Source organism: Grus americana, chromosome 4 (genome assembly GCF_028858705.1).
Source record: "Grus americana isolate bGruAme1 chromosome 4, bGruAme1.mat, whole genome shotgun sequence".
Lineage (NCBI taxonomy): Eukaryota > Metazoa > Chordata > Aves > Gruiformes > Gruidae > Grus > Grus americana.
In genome coordinates, this window is record NC_072855.1 from 35592390 (window position 1) to 35610297 (window position 17908).

Consider the following 17908-nt stretch of genomic DNA (forward strand, 5'->3'; position numbering starts at 1 on the left):
AGCTGCTCCTACCACCCGTGGTTCACAAAACAGCTCCACTAAGGAGATGCTGTGACTCCACAGATCAAATCTCACAGATGTGGTGATGTGGCTGTTGTGCTGAACACAAAATATCAGACAAATGGTTTGCTGAATAAACACAGACAACAAGAATTCAATTAATTACTGCAGTACTGTGCAGGTACAGTTTCTAAGAAAAATGCTAAAACTGCACTGGCCATAAGTAGATTAGAAGAGATGCTTTATATATTACACTAATTCAAACTACATTTTCTCTGAAAGCAAATCTAACACCCAGGGCAGAGTATGAATCAGTATCAGAGCTAATGACAGAATTCACATTCAGAGAGTAGCTGGGGTTGGTTTGTTTGCTTGCTTGCTTATAAACATTTGATTATCATTCATACATTCAGGATTTCCCTAGAGAACCTGGATTCAGGATGATGAGGTGAGTGAAACACGTGCAAAGTCTATACAGTCCCATAACTTTTATGTATTTACCAAACACAAAACTGATGCTGTTTTAGAATTAGCTTCTGCTGTGAAAGGAAAAAAAATATTTCAAAGCACGTAATTTTTGTTTCTTAAATTTGTAAGAGGAGAACACTGACAGCTTCAAATAATCCATCTCCACATTTAAGCCCATAATCAGAACATGGATTAAAGACTTTTGCAAGCAATGCTATTACTCCCCTACTACTGCAGGAAAGAGAAAGCTTTCTGTAGGATGCAGAAGTGAAGCCAAAATACAAGTTTAGGTCCCTACTCAATTTGTTCTTTGTTCAACTAGTACCAAAAATTCCCCAAACCCAAAGTTAATAATTTATTCAAGCTTCTGTCACTACACTTACATAAAATAATAATTCAAAACACCATCAGTAAATGACCATTTCTGACCTATTTCATGTAAGTTAAAGAAAGGAAGGCAAACTTCCAGTTTCTTCTACACAAGCTAGTTATTCTGCAGGTTAAGTGCCAGCTTAACAGAGAAGCTGGCACAGGCAGACTCTAAAGAGAAATTATGGGCCACCAGCAGTGACATATCAACATTAGCTTATCTACTAAATCCCAAACGCCTTTCCCTTTTGCTTAGAAAAAGGCCTGAGTGTTCAGTCAATACTGCCCACATGGGAGGGGCTGGCATCCAAAATAGCACTTGCTGCCTTGAAATAAAAACCCAGACCACAGCTACCACAGCACAGGAAGAGGATGGGAAGAAGAAACAGTGAAGAGAGTTTCCTTCCTCAGCCCAGCAATTTTCTGTGCTCAGAAGAGAACAGTGTGGTCTCTGTTGCTCATCCAGCCTCTCTCAGCCTCTTTCCTGGCAACAGAGAGTTGGGGACAACAGAAGAGAGAAGCAGTTTTCCTATTTTCTATGCTAACGTGGGTGTGGAGGGGTTCTAGAGCCTCTTCACGGAAACACATCAAAAGCCTAGAAGCAGAGCAGCCCCAAGTACCCTTGTTTCCACCATCACTACAACAAATGCCTGGGCAAGGAGTCTTTATTCCTATTAATAGTACCATTAACTCAATATAGAGCTGCTCATGGGTATATTTGCAAGATAAAACCCTCCGTCAGCAGCTCCCACCAAAAATCCACTGGGTTATAAAACATGCAACATTAATAACAGGAATTCCTCTGATTTTAATTACAATAATATTATATTTTATTATATTTCTGACCAATCCATGCCCCTACCCACTGTGGCTTCACTACTTGACCCTGTTCCTGAACAATCTTATGTCACCATGTATCTATACTGGAAAGTCCGTAACGTCTCAGCAGGCACTGAAAGTGGCATCAGTGGTTCATATGGTGCTGCCACATGCTTCCCTCTTTCCTTATCTCCTTGGCACCTCTCACTACACCCAACTTCAGGAAACAGATCAGGACTGCTTTGGCACAATCTGTGACACACCATCTGAAATCAGGCTTTAAGGACAAGTTGGCCGTAGGGAACTGCTTTCTTTCAGATCTTACTCAAGAAAGACAGAACACAAATAGTAAGAACTATTTCTCCCACATGCAATTTTTTCTTACATGCCACTAAGTTACAATTATTATAAGGACATAATGAAAATTAAAGATCCTTGCATGAAGAGATAACTTCTCTTCTACCTACGTGAAAAAGATAAAATCTTCTTTCTAATTTGAATACATCAATTACTGTGCTTTGCCAAAGGGGACAGAGTAGATTACACAAAGAAGTTTAGCAAGGATAAGTAGCCATGATTTTATTGTTGCAGATGCTTGCTAATACGATGCTAGTTTTTTCAATTCCAGACTACAGTGATGTTGAAAACCAGTATTCAGTCAACTTTACCAGAGTTTTTCCTGCAACAACTGCCCTTAATTTTGTCAATTGCCTTCCACAAGTAAGTGTTTGCTTTTGAATAACTTAATATTTGCAAATCCCACAGGTATTTCCTACAGTAAATATAACAAGGGCCAAAGAAACACTGCACATATGTTGGCAATCTTTTATTTGAAAGCAAGTTGCTACTTTCAGAAAGGCCGCTACCATGTCCTTATTAACTCCCTACAGGCAGTAAGCCTGGAAAAATCACACACGCTTACGAGCCACTCGATCCTTTATGAAGTTTTGCATTTAGCAATATTCCAAGCTGAGTGATCAGTATGCCTTTTCGGGTACTTCAGTGATCTTTTCCCAAGATAAACAGATTATGCAGCAACTAATTTTTACTTGATTCCTGGGGGAAGGGAGGAATTAATGACAGTGAGGCTAATATGATCCAGTGCTAACACATTTAGAATGACCTTCAGACAACGTATGTCCTATTCGATTCCTACCTTCTGGCTCTGAGGGCCATCGCCTTCATCAGAAATGCCATCTTCCTGCTGATCATAAGCAGGCCCTCCCAGAAGCCTTATTCTCTTCTCGCACTGCTTCTTTGCCACCGTTAGCTGATTGATATACCTCTTCACATTGCGAGCCCTCAGTAGGTCAGCTTTCATTGCTGCAGTTTCTTTTCCTTTTGAATCTAAGAATAAAGCAAATCAGACACAGTCTTTTACAACATGAAAACATCATTGCACCATTGCCTCTGTGACCTGCCTGATCAAAGCATTTCTCATTCAGGAATCAGCTATGCACATGAGCATAGATACTGGAAAGTTTGTATTTGAAACAGAGTGACGATTTTGAAATATTCTCCAATGATACCTCAAGGATTATATAAAACAGTTCAGAAAAAAATCCTTATTCAAATGTCCAGCGAAATCTGACCCCTCCAGCTCTCTTCCCATAGCTTGTTGCCAGACACAGGCCCAAAACTTGTACTACAGGATGTACATTTATCAGATGGCGTTAGGAAGTTACCTATGGCAATGGTGTACGATAACACATGGAGCTGATGGCTTATGTACCTTACCGAACATAACATTGACTGCCTAGAGTCGTGAGCAACTGGACTCAATCCCCTCCAGCCCAGTACATCACATTCCCACGCATCTCACTTGCAAATCCAAATTTCTTGAGCCTGATGTGAACAGCACATCATACAGTATCTCCTCCAGAAAACAACACTGAACGAAGCTCACTCAAAATGGTCAGATGACTAAGAAAAAAAAAAATCTTATAATACCACATCAAGACTGTGCAGTACTGTTAAACAGTGAAGTAACATGAAGATGACAAGTCAATTGAATAAGACTTGATTATGAAAGGTGCAATGTTTGTGTATTCTACATTCCAGCCTCTTCAGCTAATTACCAGGGCCTAAAAAAGCAGCAGCAGAAAAAGTAGATTAAAACCCCTATTGTACTGAAATCATTCCTGGTTTGTATCTGCAGGATGCAACTGATTCACATTTATACAGTGGTTTTATTTTCCTCTTGTTCTATGATAATACTCCCGCTTTTGCAGGCTGCAACTAGAGCTCGGTAGCAAAGTACCCGGCTTGTACTTGGCTCTGGATTAATTGATTTCTCAGGGATAAAGAAGAGAGATCTATTCTACTATGTTTTCGAAACAGCAAATGCTAGTAAAATGATGTAGATGAAAACAGCGTTCCATTTTCAAAACAGTTACTGGAAAGAAACAACCAGGCAGCTAGGTTTGTGAATGCATACACGGAAAAAGGATATTTCTTAATAATGATTTAAGATTGATATATTAAACACATTTCTAATACATTAAGGTACCATCTCCTTTTAGGACTGTTTTCATCCTGTTATTTCCCCCTCAAAGCCACATGTAACTACTGCATGTGACCGTAAGTTTTGTCACTTGTATACTGAAGGACAACTCAAGATACATGGAGCTCCCTGAAGTTCTACATGTAATGTAAGTACAAATATTCTCCCAATATCATTTCCCACATTTTTAATCTCACTTTATTCACTGCATATATTTATGCAAGTTGGTAGGGAACCCTCCTGATTCAAAGACTGTTAATTTACTTAATGGGTAAGTATCATTTGCATCTGAGCTGCCATGGAATAGTGAACTACAGAGATGATACTTGCTGAAGCAAATCATTAGTTTACCATGAAAAAAAAAAAAGCCATCTGTTTTCCTGGCATGTTATCTCCACAGGGAAGTCAACAGAGCATTTCATTTAGTGTTTCAGTTCCCTGACCAGAGGTAACAGTATTAATGAGAGGAAAAAGAAAGGAGAACAACAAAAGGCAGGAAAAGACCTTAAGGACAAAACAGCTCTCCCCCTCAATTTAAAGCATTTACAGCTAATACAAATACACAGACAGTAGTTTAAAGTGAAGATTAAAACCCAACATATCCATTCCTGCACTTGACTCTAAGACGATTTTTTAAAAGTGCTCAATTCTCTCAATAGTTGAAATACTTTGGACTCAAAACACATACTTGCAACCCCACACTTTGAAAACCCACGAACAGTGCTACGCAATGATTATTCAGCCTTCTTAAAACAAAAGTACAAGGCATTCTTGGAGGGTTTTCAAAGTAAACATGTACACTTTACCCGAAGTCTTACCATCCTGTGATTGCAGCAAGCCTCCAGGAGAGACTAATGAGCCCTACATGCCACCTGCTTCCGGTGATTAATTACTTTATTAGCAAAGATCCTTCAAGAACATTTGCCTTGCTCAGCTCTTCATATTTGTAAGGAGCCACTCCATGTAAGAAACACTCAGGACAGAGTGATGAAGATCACACTGCCAGACTGTTGCGAGCGTCCATGGAGAAACAGGACTAGTCACCATGAAAGCCAGGCAGTGACATCTCTTCACAAATAAACAAGAGGCTGATGAAGAGCAGCCCAGCACGAAGTGTGGCTAACACGCTGCAGTGCAGGAGAGATAGTGTGGAAGCGTGGACAAACACCCAACATGACTTCCCTCTTCCAAAGTATGAAAGATAAGCTAGCGGAAATCAAAAGGAGGATTTTCATGTCAACTGGGGAAGGTTAGGCGTATCAGTGGTTTTCTCCTAACCCTAATCTCCTTCTGAGATTTTTGAGAATTCTCAGATTTTCAGATCTAAACTGCTCTGTTTTTTCATATTAAGCCCTAGCAAAAAGGTATTTTACGCCATAAAGACAACTGCTTTTTAATCTATTCTTGCCTGATCCCACCACCACTGAAACACAGAGATATAATTAAGAGCCTTTTTTGGCATTTCAGAATATCAGCAAAGATGATGTTCACTACCTTCAAGTATCTCTGCATAAACCAAATAAAACCAGAAAGTTACAAAACAAAAGGCTTGCATTTCCTCATATACCCTTCAGCAAGCTCCAATAAATGGAAAAGGATTAAGATACATGCTACTAAAACACTGTTTCATCACTATGCAAGGAAAGAAAATGCAGCCTTTGGATAGGTGGGTTTTGTTTAGGGTTTTTTTTTTACTAGTAACAACAGTTCGGGGGTTATATTTTCTTTCAATTATTATTAAAAACAAACAAACAAATCACTCCTCATCAGCAAGACAAGAAAGATGCTGCTTTGGCACTTCCTCCCCATGTGAGTTGCATACAAGTTTACGAGCAACAGCTGAGCAAGGCCTCCATTCTCAAAGGAGCAAAGGGTCTTTTAGTAACTTCCTCTAAAATAATTCTCTTTATCAAAGGAAATTTTGCAAGACATACACTGCCATGGAAGAACTTCAAAAGCCTGGAGGGGTGCTCTGTGCACCCCTCCCAAGGGTGTCCAAATGCAATTAGTACCAAAAGCAGAATTTTAAACTCTACTTATCAATCCATAGCTGTGGATAATTCAATTTGCACTGAACAATATTAAAATGCAATTCGTCCAAATAAGCTCAAACTTACCAAGCAATCAAAGTGAAGCTATCTGTACAAATCTTTTTCACTCCCTGCATTTTTGCACATCTACAGTGATTTATAGAATCATAGAATGGTTACGGTTGGAAGGGACCTCAAAGATCATCTAGTTCCAACCCCCCTGCCATGGGCAGGGACACCCTCCACTAGACCACGTTGCCCAAAGCCTCATCCAACCTGGTCTTAAACACTTCCAGGGATGGGGCCTCCACAGCCTCTCTGGGCAACCTGTTCCAGTGCCTCACCACTCTAACAGGAAAGAATTTCTTTCTAACATCTAATCTAAATCGACCCTTCTTCAGCTTAAAGCCATTACCCCTTGTCCTGTCACTACACTCCCTCATAAACAGTCCCTCACCAGCTTTCCTGTAGGCCCCTTCAGGTACTGGTAAGCTGCAATTAGATCTCCCTGGAGCCTTCTTTTCTCCAGGCTGAACAATCCCAACTCTCTCAGCCTGTCCTCATAGGAGAGGTGCTCCAGCCCTCTGATCAGCTTCATGGCCCTCCTCTGGACTCGCTCCAACAGCTCCATGTCTCTCCTGTACTGGGGCCCCCAGAGCTGGACACAGTACTCCAGGTGGGGTCTCACAAGAGCAGAGTAGAGGGGCAGGATCACCTCCCTCGACCTGCTGGTCACACCTCTTTTGATGCAGCCCAGGACAGGGTTGGCTTTCTGGGTTTCAAGCGCACACTGCCAGCTCATGTTGAGCTTCTCATCAATCAATACCCCCAAGTCCTTCTCCCCAGGGCTGCTTTCAATACATTCTTCACCCATCCTATAGTCGTGCTTGGGATTGTACCGACCCATGTGCAGGACCTTGCACTTGGCCTTGTTGAACTTCATGTGGTTCACATGGGCCCACCTCTCCAGCCTGTCAAGGTCCCTCTGGATTTCTAACAAAGTTTCCACATTTTCTTCTGAATCACTCACAATTACCTTGACTGGAACTAGGCCAGGAGCAGATCCTAGAACCCACCAAAAACATTTCTGAGAATTGATTCCTCAGACCTAGTTTTCTTTCCTCTTCTTTTTTTTTGGTAGTTTTGCTGCTTGGTCAGGTTTACATGCAGTAAATACATTAAACTGCAGTACATACTCACACCATCCATTTTTCAGTCAGAATGCTGGGCCTTGCAAACAATAACCATGCCAACAAATGCCACACAAACTTTATTACCACAGTGAAGGATACAACAAAAATAAGGCAAATGAAGACATATGTAAAGCCTGCTTAAAGCTCAAACGAAATTGTATTGTAGTACTGCATGAACTGTCCTCTCTCTTGATAGTAGCAGCATAAAACAAAGATTGCCACATATAACTTTGCAGTTAAAATGAGAAAAAACATGATTAAAACTGAAAGTACAAGTTCCCGTTCCTTTATGGCTTCAAGAACTACAGCTACCTGACACCTGGCAGCATGTACAACTCATCTGACTAGTCTCTGGAGGAGCTACACACATGCCCAACATCGTATGCATTTCTGCAAGACTTTTTGCAAGAGCCAAGTAAAGCACACACAGTGCCTACTTAATGCCGTGCTGAAGTATTTAAGTATCTAACACCGATTCAACGTTTCTATATAAACAGTAACTGTAACCTTCTACATAGAATTTACCAATCATTACAGACCTCTTTGAACTCTCAGAAACTCTGAATTACATATTTTCAAAGCCTACGTAGGCCTGGAAAAGTATTTGTTCAATTCTGCAGGAGCAGGCGAGACTTTAAGAACAGTACACACGGTTCTTCTGCCCATGGTACAAGCAAAGGGAAAACCAGCTCTAACATGGTCAGATAAGAGAATGAGTAAAAAAAGTGCTAAATCCCAAACACTTCAGGCAACAGACTTGGGGGAAGGGACTTAAAAGGAGATCATGAAGAATTTAGACACTGACCAGTAGCAATACCTAGTGCAACACAGCCACAGCTGAGCAAAACAAAAAGCAAGGTGGCAGTAAAGTAAATTTGAGCATGGGAGTAAGCACGTACTATACAATAAAATAACATCCACCACATATAGCCTCTGTCTGTAGGTCCCTGCATTCCCTTTGGTCACTTCTATCTGACCAGTCAGCCTCTCCTCTCCCTCTTCCACTGATGGGCACATCTCTCCAAACCAACTGTGGACAAGGTGTATTACTATCACTAGCATGCATAAAGGATCTCAGGAGCAAAACGAACTTCCTCTATAAAATTGATTTGAAAATCACAAATCAAAACAAACAAGTCTACCAGGATCAGAGTCACCGTAACCTTCACCTTCATCCACAAGGATCTCCTCCACACTTACTGCTTGAGCATGACGTGCAAGCACAATGTTAGCTCTTTAAGCCTTGCCAAAAAGCTATGCAAAAATAATTGCGTATGCATGTTTACCCCTGTGTGGAGGATGGGGGTTAGGGGAAGAATCATAATACAGTTTTGTCATAATTAAGTTAGATGGCATCTGTAATGCGCTGGAATGTAGAAATATCCATTTTACTTCGCTCTAAATTATCATCTTGACAAAACCCACACATCACAACCCACACACTCAAGTTAGCTAGAAGCCCCAGTTTCTAAAAGAAAAGTCCCTTTTTTACAGCTGAACGTTCAAGCCTCTTTCGGAACCACAGTACCTAAGAAGCCGGCCCACATACAGTTCTGTTTCTGTACCATTTGTCAGCTCTGCTTATAAAAGTGAGTATCTAGATGCACAGTGGGAATGCTCAGCAGGAGAAATCTTCTATTGCAACACAGCAGATCTCTCCATAGAGAAATGACTGCTTATTCGATCTGTCTCGCAATCCATGCTTGAAAAGGAGCAGTTTTCTCAACAGGGATGCCCTGGGGTCGATTACAATGTGGTGTCTGAAAAATGGTCCCATCCTGTCATCCAAGGGTGGTTTCTGGTCATGCTGTGGAGTCACGTATAAGGTGGAGGGCACAGAAAATCAGAAGGCAAATCAAACAAATCCCTTTGTAGTGTTGGGGGAAAAAAAAAAATCTGTTGAGAGATTTGCTCTGTTTTGCCTTAAGACAGGGATATACTTTCATGGGCTTTTTTTTTTTTTAAACAGCAGCTATTAGAAAGGGATCCTTGTAAAAATTCTTGTAGGATCCTGTAATACAGTATCAGTAAGAGAAGAAACAAAAATGTGTCTGTTAAAATTAGAACTAGTGTACTTAAACAGCTTCTTATTCACATTACAGCAAATACCAAGTTATTACAGCAACTTACTTTTGTTATTTCATGATTGTTTTCTGAAGTCTTTTCTTTAGAAAAATTAAGATCTACTCTTGCTTCTAGAAACTCGGGTCCTGTCTCACTCATGCTACAATGCCTGATCTGCGTATTTGTCCTCATACAAATTGCTTTACTAGATTAAAATGCAGTAAACATTTTCAGATAAGCATTTCTAGTCCTTCAAAATCTTTAACACATAGATTTTGTAAAAAGAAAACAAAACAAAAAAAACCACCCCCCCAAATACCTAAAATTTAGCCAAATTTGGTTCAGTACTTCCAAGGAATCCTTAACAAAAGGCAAGATGAGGAGAGAGTTTTACAGTTAAAGATGTAGAAAGATGTGATTCTTCTAACTAGAGCACATGTGACTGTAGAGAATAGCACAGTCCAATAATATCAACAGGAAGAAAACCCAAAGATGAGTAAAAAAATCACCACCACCACCCCACCCCAAAAAAAACCCCAACAAAAAACAATACTCAAAACCAAGCCACCTCCTACAGTCACTGCTGGAGTGACCCTGACTATTTTGGAAGAGGATACATAGGAGGACACAGTTTGGAGAATTAACACAGATAGACGTACACATTATATTCAGCGCCTTTGTGCAAGTGTAAATGAGGGAAGTAGTGTAGTGTCAGCATGCAAGATAATAGCTTCTGTTTACAGTGGCCTGCACGGCCTCAAAATAAACCATTGGCACCTCTGAAAACAGTTATGCTACATTAGGTTTCTTATTCAGCTTTAGCAATGACCAAAAGCCATTCTCTTGGCCACAGAAGTTATATCATCCACCCACAACAGTCATCATACCATGAACCTCTCAAATGATTTTGTCTCTCAACCTTTTAAGGCATTTGACTCTCTCAGGGAGTCAAATGCAAAACTTACTGCTTAACATGAATCAGCTGCTTTTGTACGTTTTCATTTGCTCTCCTATGCTCACATGCCAGAAGATTCGAGTGATAGAAATCTGAAAAGAAAAAAGACCCTATAACATGCCATTTTTTACTATAGAGGGTTTAATACAATGGTGTTTAGAAGTACTTTAAAGTACTTTCTGCTTTTATTAGAGGGCCCTAACAGCTAAATATTTTGCCAATAGGTGGCACCAACACTAGTTAGATCGAAGTGTAAAGAACCCTGTCCTTGCTGAGGGACAAGCCTTCCTCTCCAACCCCTCCGGGCACCAGCATTAAATGTATGCTTTGGTATCACCAGATAAAATACTAAATTAAGTCAGGCAACTGTGGCTCATATGAGAAGTCATCAGTCTGAAGCCTGGTCCTCAGGCTACTCATCCTTTAATAACAGACATCTAATCTTTTTATAAACAAAGTATTTTTGGTCAGTTTTAGAGACTTAATTATGTCTCCTCAACCAATAGCAAAGGTACACAATCCTGCTCAGGCATATTTATTGCTAGTCATGTACTTGCACAACACTTACTTTGCTTAGATAGTAGTTAAGCACTCACTGCTACAGAGTATCGGCCACTCCTGCTGTACTAACGGCTCCCCACATTTGTTACTGTACCTTTTTCTGCTGAAAACGCTGCCCCATGAAGCTCCCATGCCTTAAAATGATGGAGGCTGAGACTATATCTATGTACACATTATTCTACGCTTGCTCTACTCTTATAGTCTGAGAGAGGATATCAGGCTCGACAGACTGCTGCCCAAAGTTCAGCTGCTCTAGCTGAAAACACAGGCATGCTAAAGAAGCAGTTACATTTTTGGGACCCAACTTTGCCATAGGAAAAAAGGAAACGGCTACCATTAAAACTACCTCTCGCCAGGCTGGAATCAAAGCTAAGAGATGCTCATGACACAAAAGGCAAGAGCTCATTTACTAGCAGGGAAGGGGAGACGGTCATATACATTGAACACCCATGCTCACACACATTATTACGGGTATGCAGCAGGTACTGGGGGAACAGATTAAAAAAGAGGAAGATAGAATGAGGTTGCGCAAATACACTTCCATCTTGCATAAAGCTTACATTTACATGAAATCCAGCTGTTGCAGGGGTAGCAGTATGCTGTGGCATCCAGAAAGGGAAGCATCAAAAGGTGACATAAGTAATATGGTGATCTGTTCTACAAGAGTTCAACAATCTTTGTATCAGCAGTGAACTGTACTGGGTTTTTTGTTGGCTTTGTTTTGTTTTAAGGAAGGTAGCACAGCTTTTTTCCTTAAACTTTTCTTCCTGAAATTCAGGACCATGTTAGATTCGGTACCACATTAGGAAAAATGTCTCCACCTACTTCAGGAAAAACAAGACACAAAAAAGCCTTCAGAACTAGATTTTAACACTCTACAGTTTTCATAGCCCTCTTAAAGGTTACTGTACATACACTGAGCCTGAAAACTTTTGGTAGATGAAAAACTTAGCGGAATGACTGAAACAGATTAGAAATCTGCCTTAGATTTGTGTGAACTATAAGAAGCTAGTATTGTATGCCTCTGTTGGACATACTGTTCCACATGGGTCAAGCAAAAAAAATGTCACCTTCTTCTTCAGGCACAATGTGAATAACCATTAGCTATTTAATAAATAAAAGGTTTAGCCACAATAGCCCCACCAGCTAATACAGCCAGCAGTGGTAATCAACTCTTAAATGGCATACAAGGTTGCCATAGGACTAAACTAATAATAGAAGTCAGTACCTTGACACAAAACTTCAGCACACCAGCTAGTGGAATTTCTGTTGGATTTTTTTAAATACAGGTAAAAGTCAAAAGCCCATAAAAATGCAGAACCAACTTCACTGCAGAACAAGTGGAACCAGATCTACTTGGGCAGAATAAATAGCAATAATCTTTTTATATCTATTCTGCAATACCAGGCACTTGTAGCTTGAGAAAAACATCTTCTGTTCAGAGTTTAGAACAGTGGACAGCTAACTAGAAAAACTCAAGTGAGACAGAGAAGAGTGAAACAGTAATTAACTGTAGGAACCTAAACGGTATAAAAATATTCCCCAAATCAATTCCTGTCACAACACAGACCAATGGCAGCACAAATGGAAATACAGGCTTAGCAAGATTGATTTTTCATAATGCAGTCAGAGTTAACTTCCCTGTTCTCATTTTATTACTTTATGAAACAGACTTTCCATTAAATTATCTTTCATCTGAGAAATATTAGGATCTCTTTGTGTAATGTATACTTGAGCAAAAACCAGTGGCTACTTTTCCTTTTGCCTTGGTTTGACACAAGCAATTTATCCTACAGGAATGCACATCTAGCTCGATTTTAGAATGTAAACAAAAGGTGTATGACTGCTGACAACCTTATACTTTCGGAAACTTGAGCATGGACCCCAAACTCTTCAGACTGCCCAAAGATTCCCCCCTCCCATGGCATGTTTATTTTTTGTCTCTGCATTTTTCATTACACGATGAATCACTTTTAAAAGCTTTCCTTTGTGATACAAGGAGCTAGAAAAAGATATATTTTTTTTTACCTGATAGATTACACGAGAACCTTAAAGCAACAACTTTTAGATTTGTTTGTTTACCAAATTAATTTGTATTGTCCATTGCCTTTTTATTATGCTTTGTTATACCTTAAGTATATCTGTTAAAAAAAAAAATTGGTCTGTAATTTTGCCATCAATATAATCTCCTGAAAATATATCACAGTTTTGGTACATTTTGAGAACCATAAAAAGCAGTGTATATAATAAATGTAAGTACAAATGTAAGATGCATGTGCATTTTAAAAAACAGATGTTGCCAAAACACTGCAGAAGGATTTAAGAGCACTCTGTACTGCAACACAAAAACATAATACAATGAAGAGTCAAAATAAAGTCTGACTGACAATTATGCTGTATCATTCCTCCTTTTGTGTTTTGAAAGGAGAACAGACTGAGACTTTGAAGAATGGATTGTATGAAAAAGGAAACGAGATTCTCAGCATACAAATTTGTAATGCCAAAAATCCTAGGTGCAGCAAGTTCTGAAAATAAATGCATCATAGATATGACCTTTCTCATGATCCATCAGCTTAGATGAAGATGAGGTGGGGGGATAATCACACCATGGGAGTTTCTGGAAGAATCAGACAAATGAAACAGAACTGAAATCCTAAAGACATAGCATTTCCAAAATCTGTCTAAAAATCCCACACACACTGATTGCATATGTATGTCGGGAGTTCAAACAGCTTTTCAAAATGAAAACAACAGATGTGACTTAACAAAATGGAATCTTACCTTTCTGCCTCTTCACTTGGGGAATATTGCTGATTGTGGTTGCCTGAACTATTTCCACTACAATCTGATACCTAGTTTTAAAAACAGTAGGGGATAAGGGTGAAGAGGGAGGAGAGAAGAAAAAAAAACAACAAACACATGGTATTAATTTTTTACAATGTGTTCTTCATACAGCACACTTAAGAATCAATAAACACTAAACCACTTCCACCTCCTTCTCACCTGGAAACAGAGTCACTTTTCAGTATATCTGCAACCTAAGGAGCAGAGTGCATATGTAGTAGAGTAGGAAAAAAAGGTTATCTTGAAACAAAAGCAAAACATCCAACTAACAATAATATCACCCCCTTCTCTCAACTGCTGGCACTGCAAAGCCAGTTAATAATATCAGTGAACATAATGTAAAGTCATGCTCGTAACATTAAATGTAAGTTTTCTGTAGGAAACTAGGAGGGGAGTTCAGTTCAAAAGCAAAGAGCTGTCTGTAAGGTTCTTCTAGATAATGCACTAAATACATATATGGACCATATATATCTTAGGACAAAAAAAAAAAGTATTACACTAAAATAAGTAAACCACTGAAGTACTACACTCCAGGAATAATTAAAACCTGTTTATCACCTAAAATTATACCACTATGGAAGACAGCTAATGCAGTTAGTAAACTGAATTTTTAGAGTAAAATCACTCTTGTAACTAACAGACACCATGCACTCAGCAAAGAAAATCACTGCCAGTTAAGTCTTTCATAAACGTCAAAGTTCTGGTCATAACAAACACTCAAATTCCTCTCAGTGTACTTACTTTGGCAGCTATTAGTACTGGTAATAAATTCACTAGAATACTTGCTTTAACTCATTCCTGTAGGAGTTCCCTAACCTCATCTATCAAGTTAACTCCTAGATGAAGGCTGAAGAAGCCTCCTGGAAAGTCTGCTACTTCTCTGACTAATTATTCTGTGTTTAAGAAAGAGTCTATGATCCTTAAAATATATTCCCCTTCTTCCATGTATACTACTTTCACCAACATTCTTCAATTCCCCCCATTCCTCTTGCCTCCTATCAACTCTTTTAGGATTTTGATTGTCTCTGCCTCTTTGTATAGACATACAGCTTTACACACACAGCATATGGTCACTTCCAACTACACTCCCAGGGTTTATTTCTTTTTTTCCTGAAGTAATCTTGATTTTACCCAATTCCTTCAATTACCAAGTTGAAACCTGATAACCTGATTACAAAGCTTTAGTTTTTCTAAACCCTATTTCCTTTGGCCATTACTGTATCTTGGTTGTTTCTACCCACCACCACAGTTTTCACCCAGTCCTTCAGAGGAAGAACAGCCCCAGAGTGAGGGTGGTATTTTGGAGGGTAGAAGTTCCACCATTAACTCCCTGCTCAGACACACAATTCCGAAATGATTCTGGGCAGCTCACTTGGACTTTTGGTGCCTGGGTTATGTCATCTGTAAATGCATTACAAACAACACTCATTCACCCCATACAGGTAACTGTAAACAAGGTACAGACACCCAAGTAAATACTGCACTTGGAAGGTAGTTTCCACGTTTACCTTGCAAGTTTTTTTCCTTCCAAATTTACTCTCATTTATTCACATTTTTGGTTTTGCATGTTTTCATTATCAATACAGCATCTCTTTTTTGTTTTCCTGTTCCTCATTATACCACCGTAAGGGAGATGCTCTGAGTTACATCCTCAAAGACACTATTTAGTCCATTCCTCCTAAGCACTGGGCTCTGGCTGTAACTGCTCAGTGAGAGTGCTCTATGTCACGGCACCACAGAAACACCACCCTGGCTACGCTGCCAGACCGTGACCCTTTCTCCCTGGAAGTCTGTTCCAAATATTCTAGTTGCTACATATTCTGTGGTGCTGGTGAGTAAACATCTAAGAAAGTTTTAAATGTGCTGTATTAATTTTATTTTCAAGAATGAACTGTACCTGATAAACTGGACCAATCATGGGCTCACACCCACATTACTTCTTCCTTTCCACTCTTATCTCTTCCCTATTCTTTGTTATGTTCATCCCTTTCCCTCATTTCTTAAGTAAAAGATGACACAGACCCAGTGATAATGGTCTTTCTTACCATGAATTGTGTAGTGACCTTTTGCTGCTATACTAGTAAATAACAGAATGAATATAATGCTGATCTTGAAAGCAGAATGAAAACTATCTACTAGTTTATTTCCTTATCACAATTTATTCTCAGATACATTTTTAACTTAGCACGTCTTTTATCTGTAGCCTTCTTCTGACAGAGCAAGTAAATTTGTTTCACATCTGACATGGAAGAATTCATCTTTTCTTTATTTGTAAGCAGACTTCCAATTTATCCGCACTAACTTACATCTGAGGGGAAATGAAGGTGAAATTTCACTGTTTAACTTTTTCTTCTTGAAAGAAATAGGGACAAGACATTTTGTGGAAACTTGATAAAACAGGAATAAAACTCTGACTCCCTTCACGACAAGCAACAACAAACGTAAACTTTATACAGAGTGACTTTGAAGGATGTTCGTAGATAACAATACAATGGTCCCTTCTCTGGAAGCTTTGTTGGTTTGGGTTTTTCCCCCCCTAAACAAATCCAAATTTTCAGAAAGCACAGGTATGAAAGGAAAAAAAACCAAACCAAACCAAAATAGCTCCTCAGAAATCAACGAATGACTTTTTATGAAAACAAACATCAGGTCTCCAAATGTCCCTTATAAAAATGAAAGGGATGTTTCCACAAAGCAACAGAGAGAAGTTCTGCTAAGAGATAAGGTGACCAAATGTTAGAGACCTACTATAGATATTAACAAACTGTGAATTCACAAGTATCTCCAAAATTAATAGGTAGCTCCTGTATCATTTAAATAACTTCTAAAAATAAAATCCATAAAAGCAATGCAGAAAATCAAGACTATTTCTTGTTATGGTAACGCTTCTAAGCGAGGATAGAAAAAAGATTTAGAAAACCCTAGTACCATACTAGCCTTTCCAGGAGAGCTATTTTGCAAGGCAAAGAGCTGGTACACTTGCTTACAAGGAGATCCAACACACAGTCTCTCACTCTTTTCTGATTTCCTGGCCAAGAGCAACACCACCTGTCACCCACAGGTTTCCACTGATCCAGCCAGGGATTTTTCCCTACTTACCCCATAACAAATACCTGGTTCTAATCATAAGAAGGCCTAGCAAAACTCTGTTAATGAAATCAGTCCAGAAGGATGCCTTATGGGACTTCTCTCCTGTAATGTCATGTGCATACATCAAGGAGCACCCAGGAGTCTGAGCTTTCTTGACTACAGTCTGTCAAGAGTCTGAGGAATTGTTATCAGTGCCTCATGGTCTCTTTCATTGAATAATTAATTTAGTAAATAGACAGTAATTAATCTGCAAAGATAAAGCATGGCAGGGATGTTTAAAAAAAACAAACCACACAAAAAAACCCCAAACCCCAAACAAAAAAAAAAACAAACCAAAACCCTCAAAACCAAATGAGTTTCCCAGCAACTGTAGTGCCTTGGGATAAACTTCCCTCAAAGCTATACCTGTTCTTCACCAAGATGTTACGTGGCAACATTAGGAGTAATAGGAGGCGGCCTACAGTTCATGAATGACATGCACTGGCTTAGAACAGGCACTGAAAAATTATTTCCAAATAAAACCAAGAAAAGGAATTTTTGATAAACAGAATATTACTACCCAGAATAGCATCTAACTGGGAAACTGTTGAAGTACAACATGCCAGTAATTTATTTGTTGTAGGAAGAGCACTGGAAGCATTCTCCTCACTGCTGTCACTTTGACAGACTCTGCGTTCCTCAGTAGTAACTGCACAATGGCTTATTTGTTTCCTCTTCTAATTCCTTCTTCATAGATTTTCCTGTATTTCACTGTTGTGATTTACAACCTGAAATATCATTTAGTTTGTTCACCTAAAATATCACCTTTTTTTTTTCCCCATCCATATAGGGACCATGGTTTGGTTTCCTTGACATGGATCTGTAAACTTTCACTAGTAAATGATGAAAGCTTTGCAAAATATACTACATAACTTTGAGATAACTACAGCTTGGCCCATCTTTCTTCAGGTGCTCCCACAGTGCTGGAGAACAGAACAGGAATCTGTTCTCCTACAGGGGAATGCTCTTTAAC

The 17908-nt window shown here is 39.3% G+C and overlaps 1 protein-coding gene across 1 annotated transcript in view; it reads right to left on the bottom strand.

The window, feature by feature from the left end:
* The window catches only part of SNX25 (sorting nexin 25), an 89327-nt gene that overhangs the window by 32937 nt on the left and 38482 nt on the right, over nucleotides 1–17908 (bottom strand). The window contains exons 6-7 of the mRNA XM_054824497.1: nucleotides 13744–13814; nucleotides 2813–3003 (exon numbers count right to left, since the gene is read on the bottom strand). Coding sequence (XP_054680472.1) covers nucleotides 2813–3003; nucleotides 13744–13814 — 262 coding nt within the window. The remainder of the gene's footprint in view (nucleotides 1–2812; nucleotides 3004–13743; nucleotides 13815–17908) is intronic.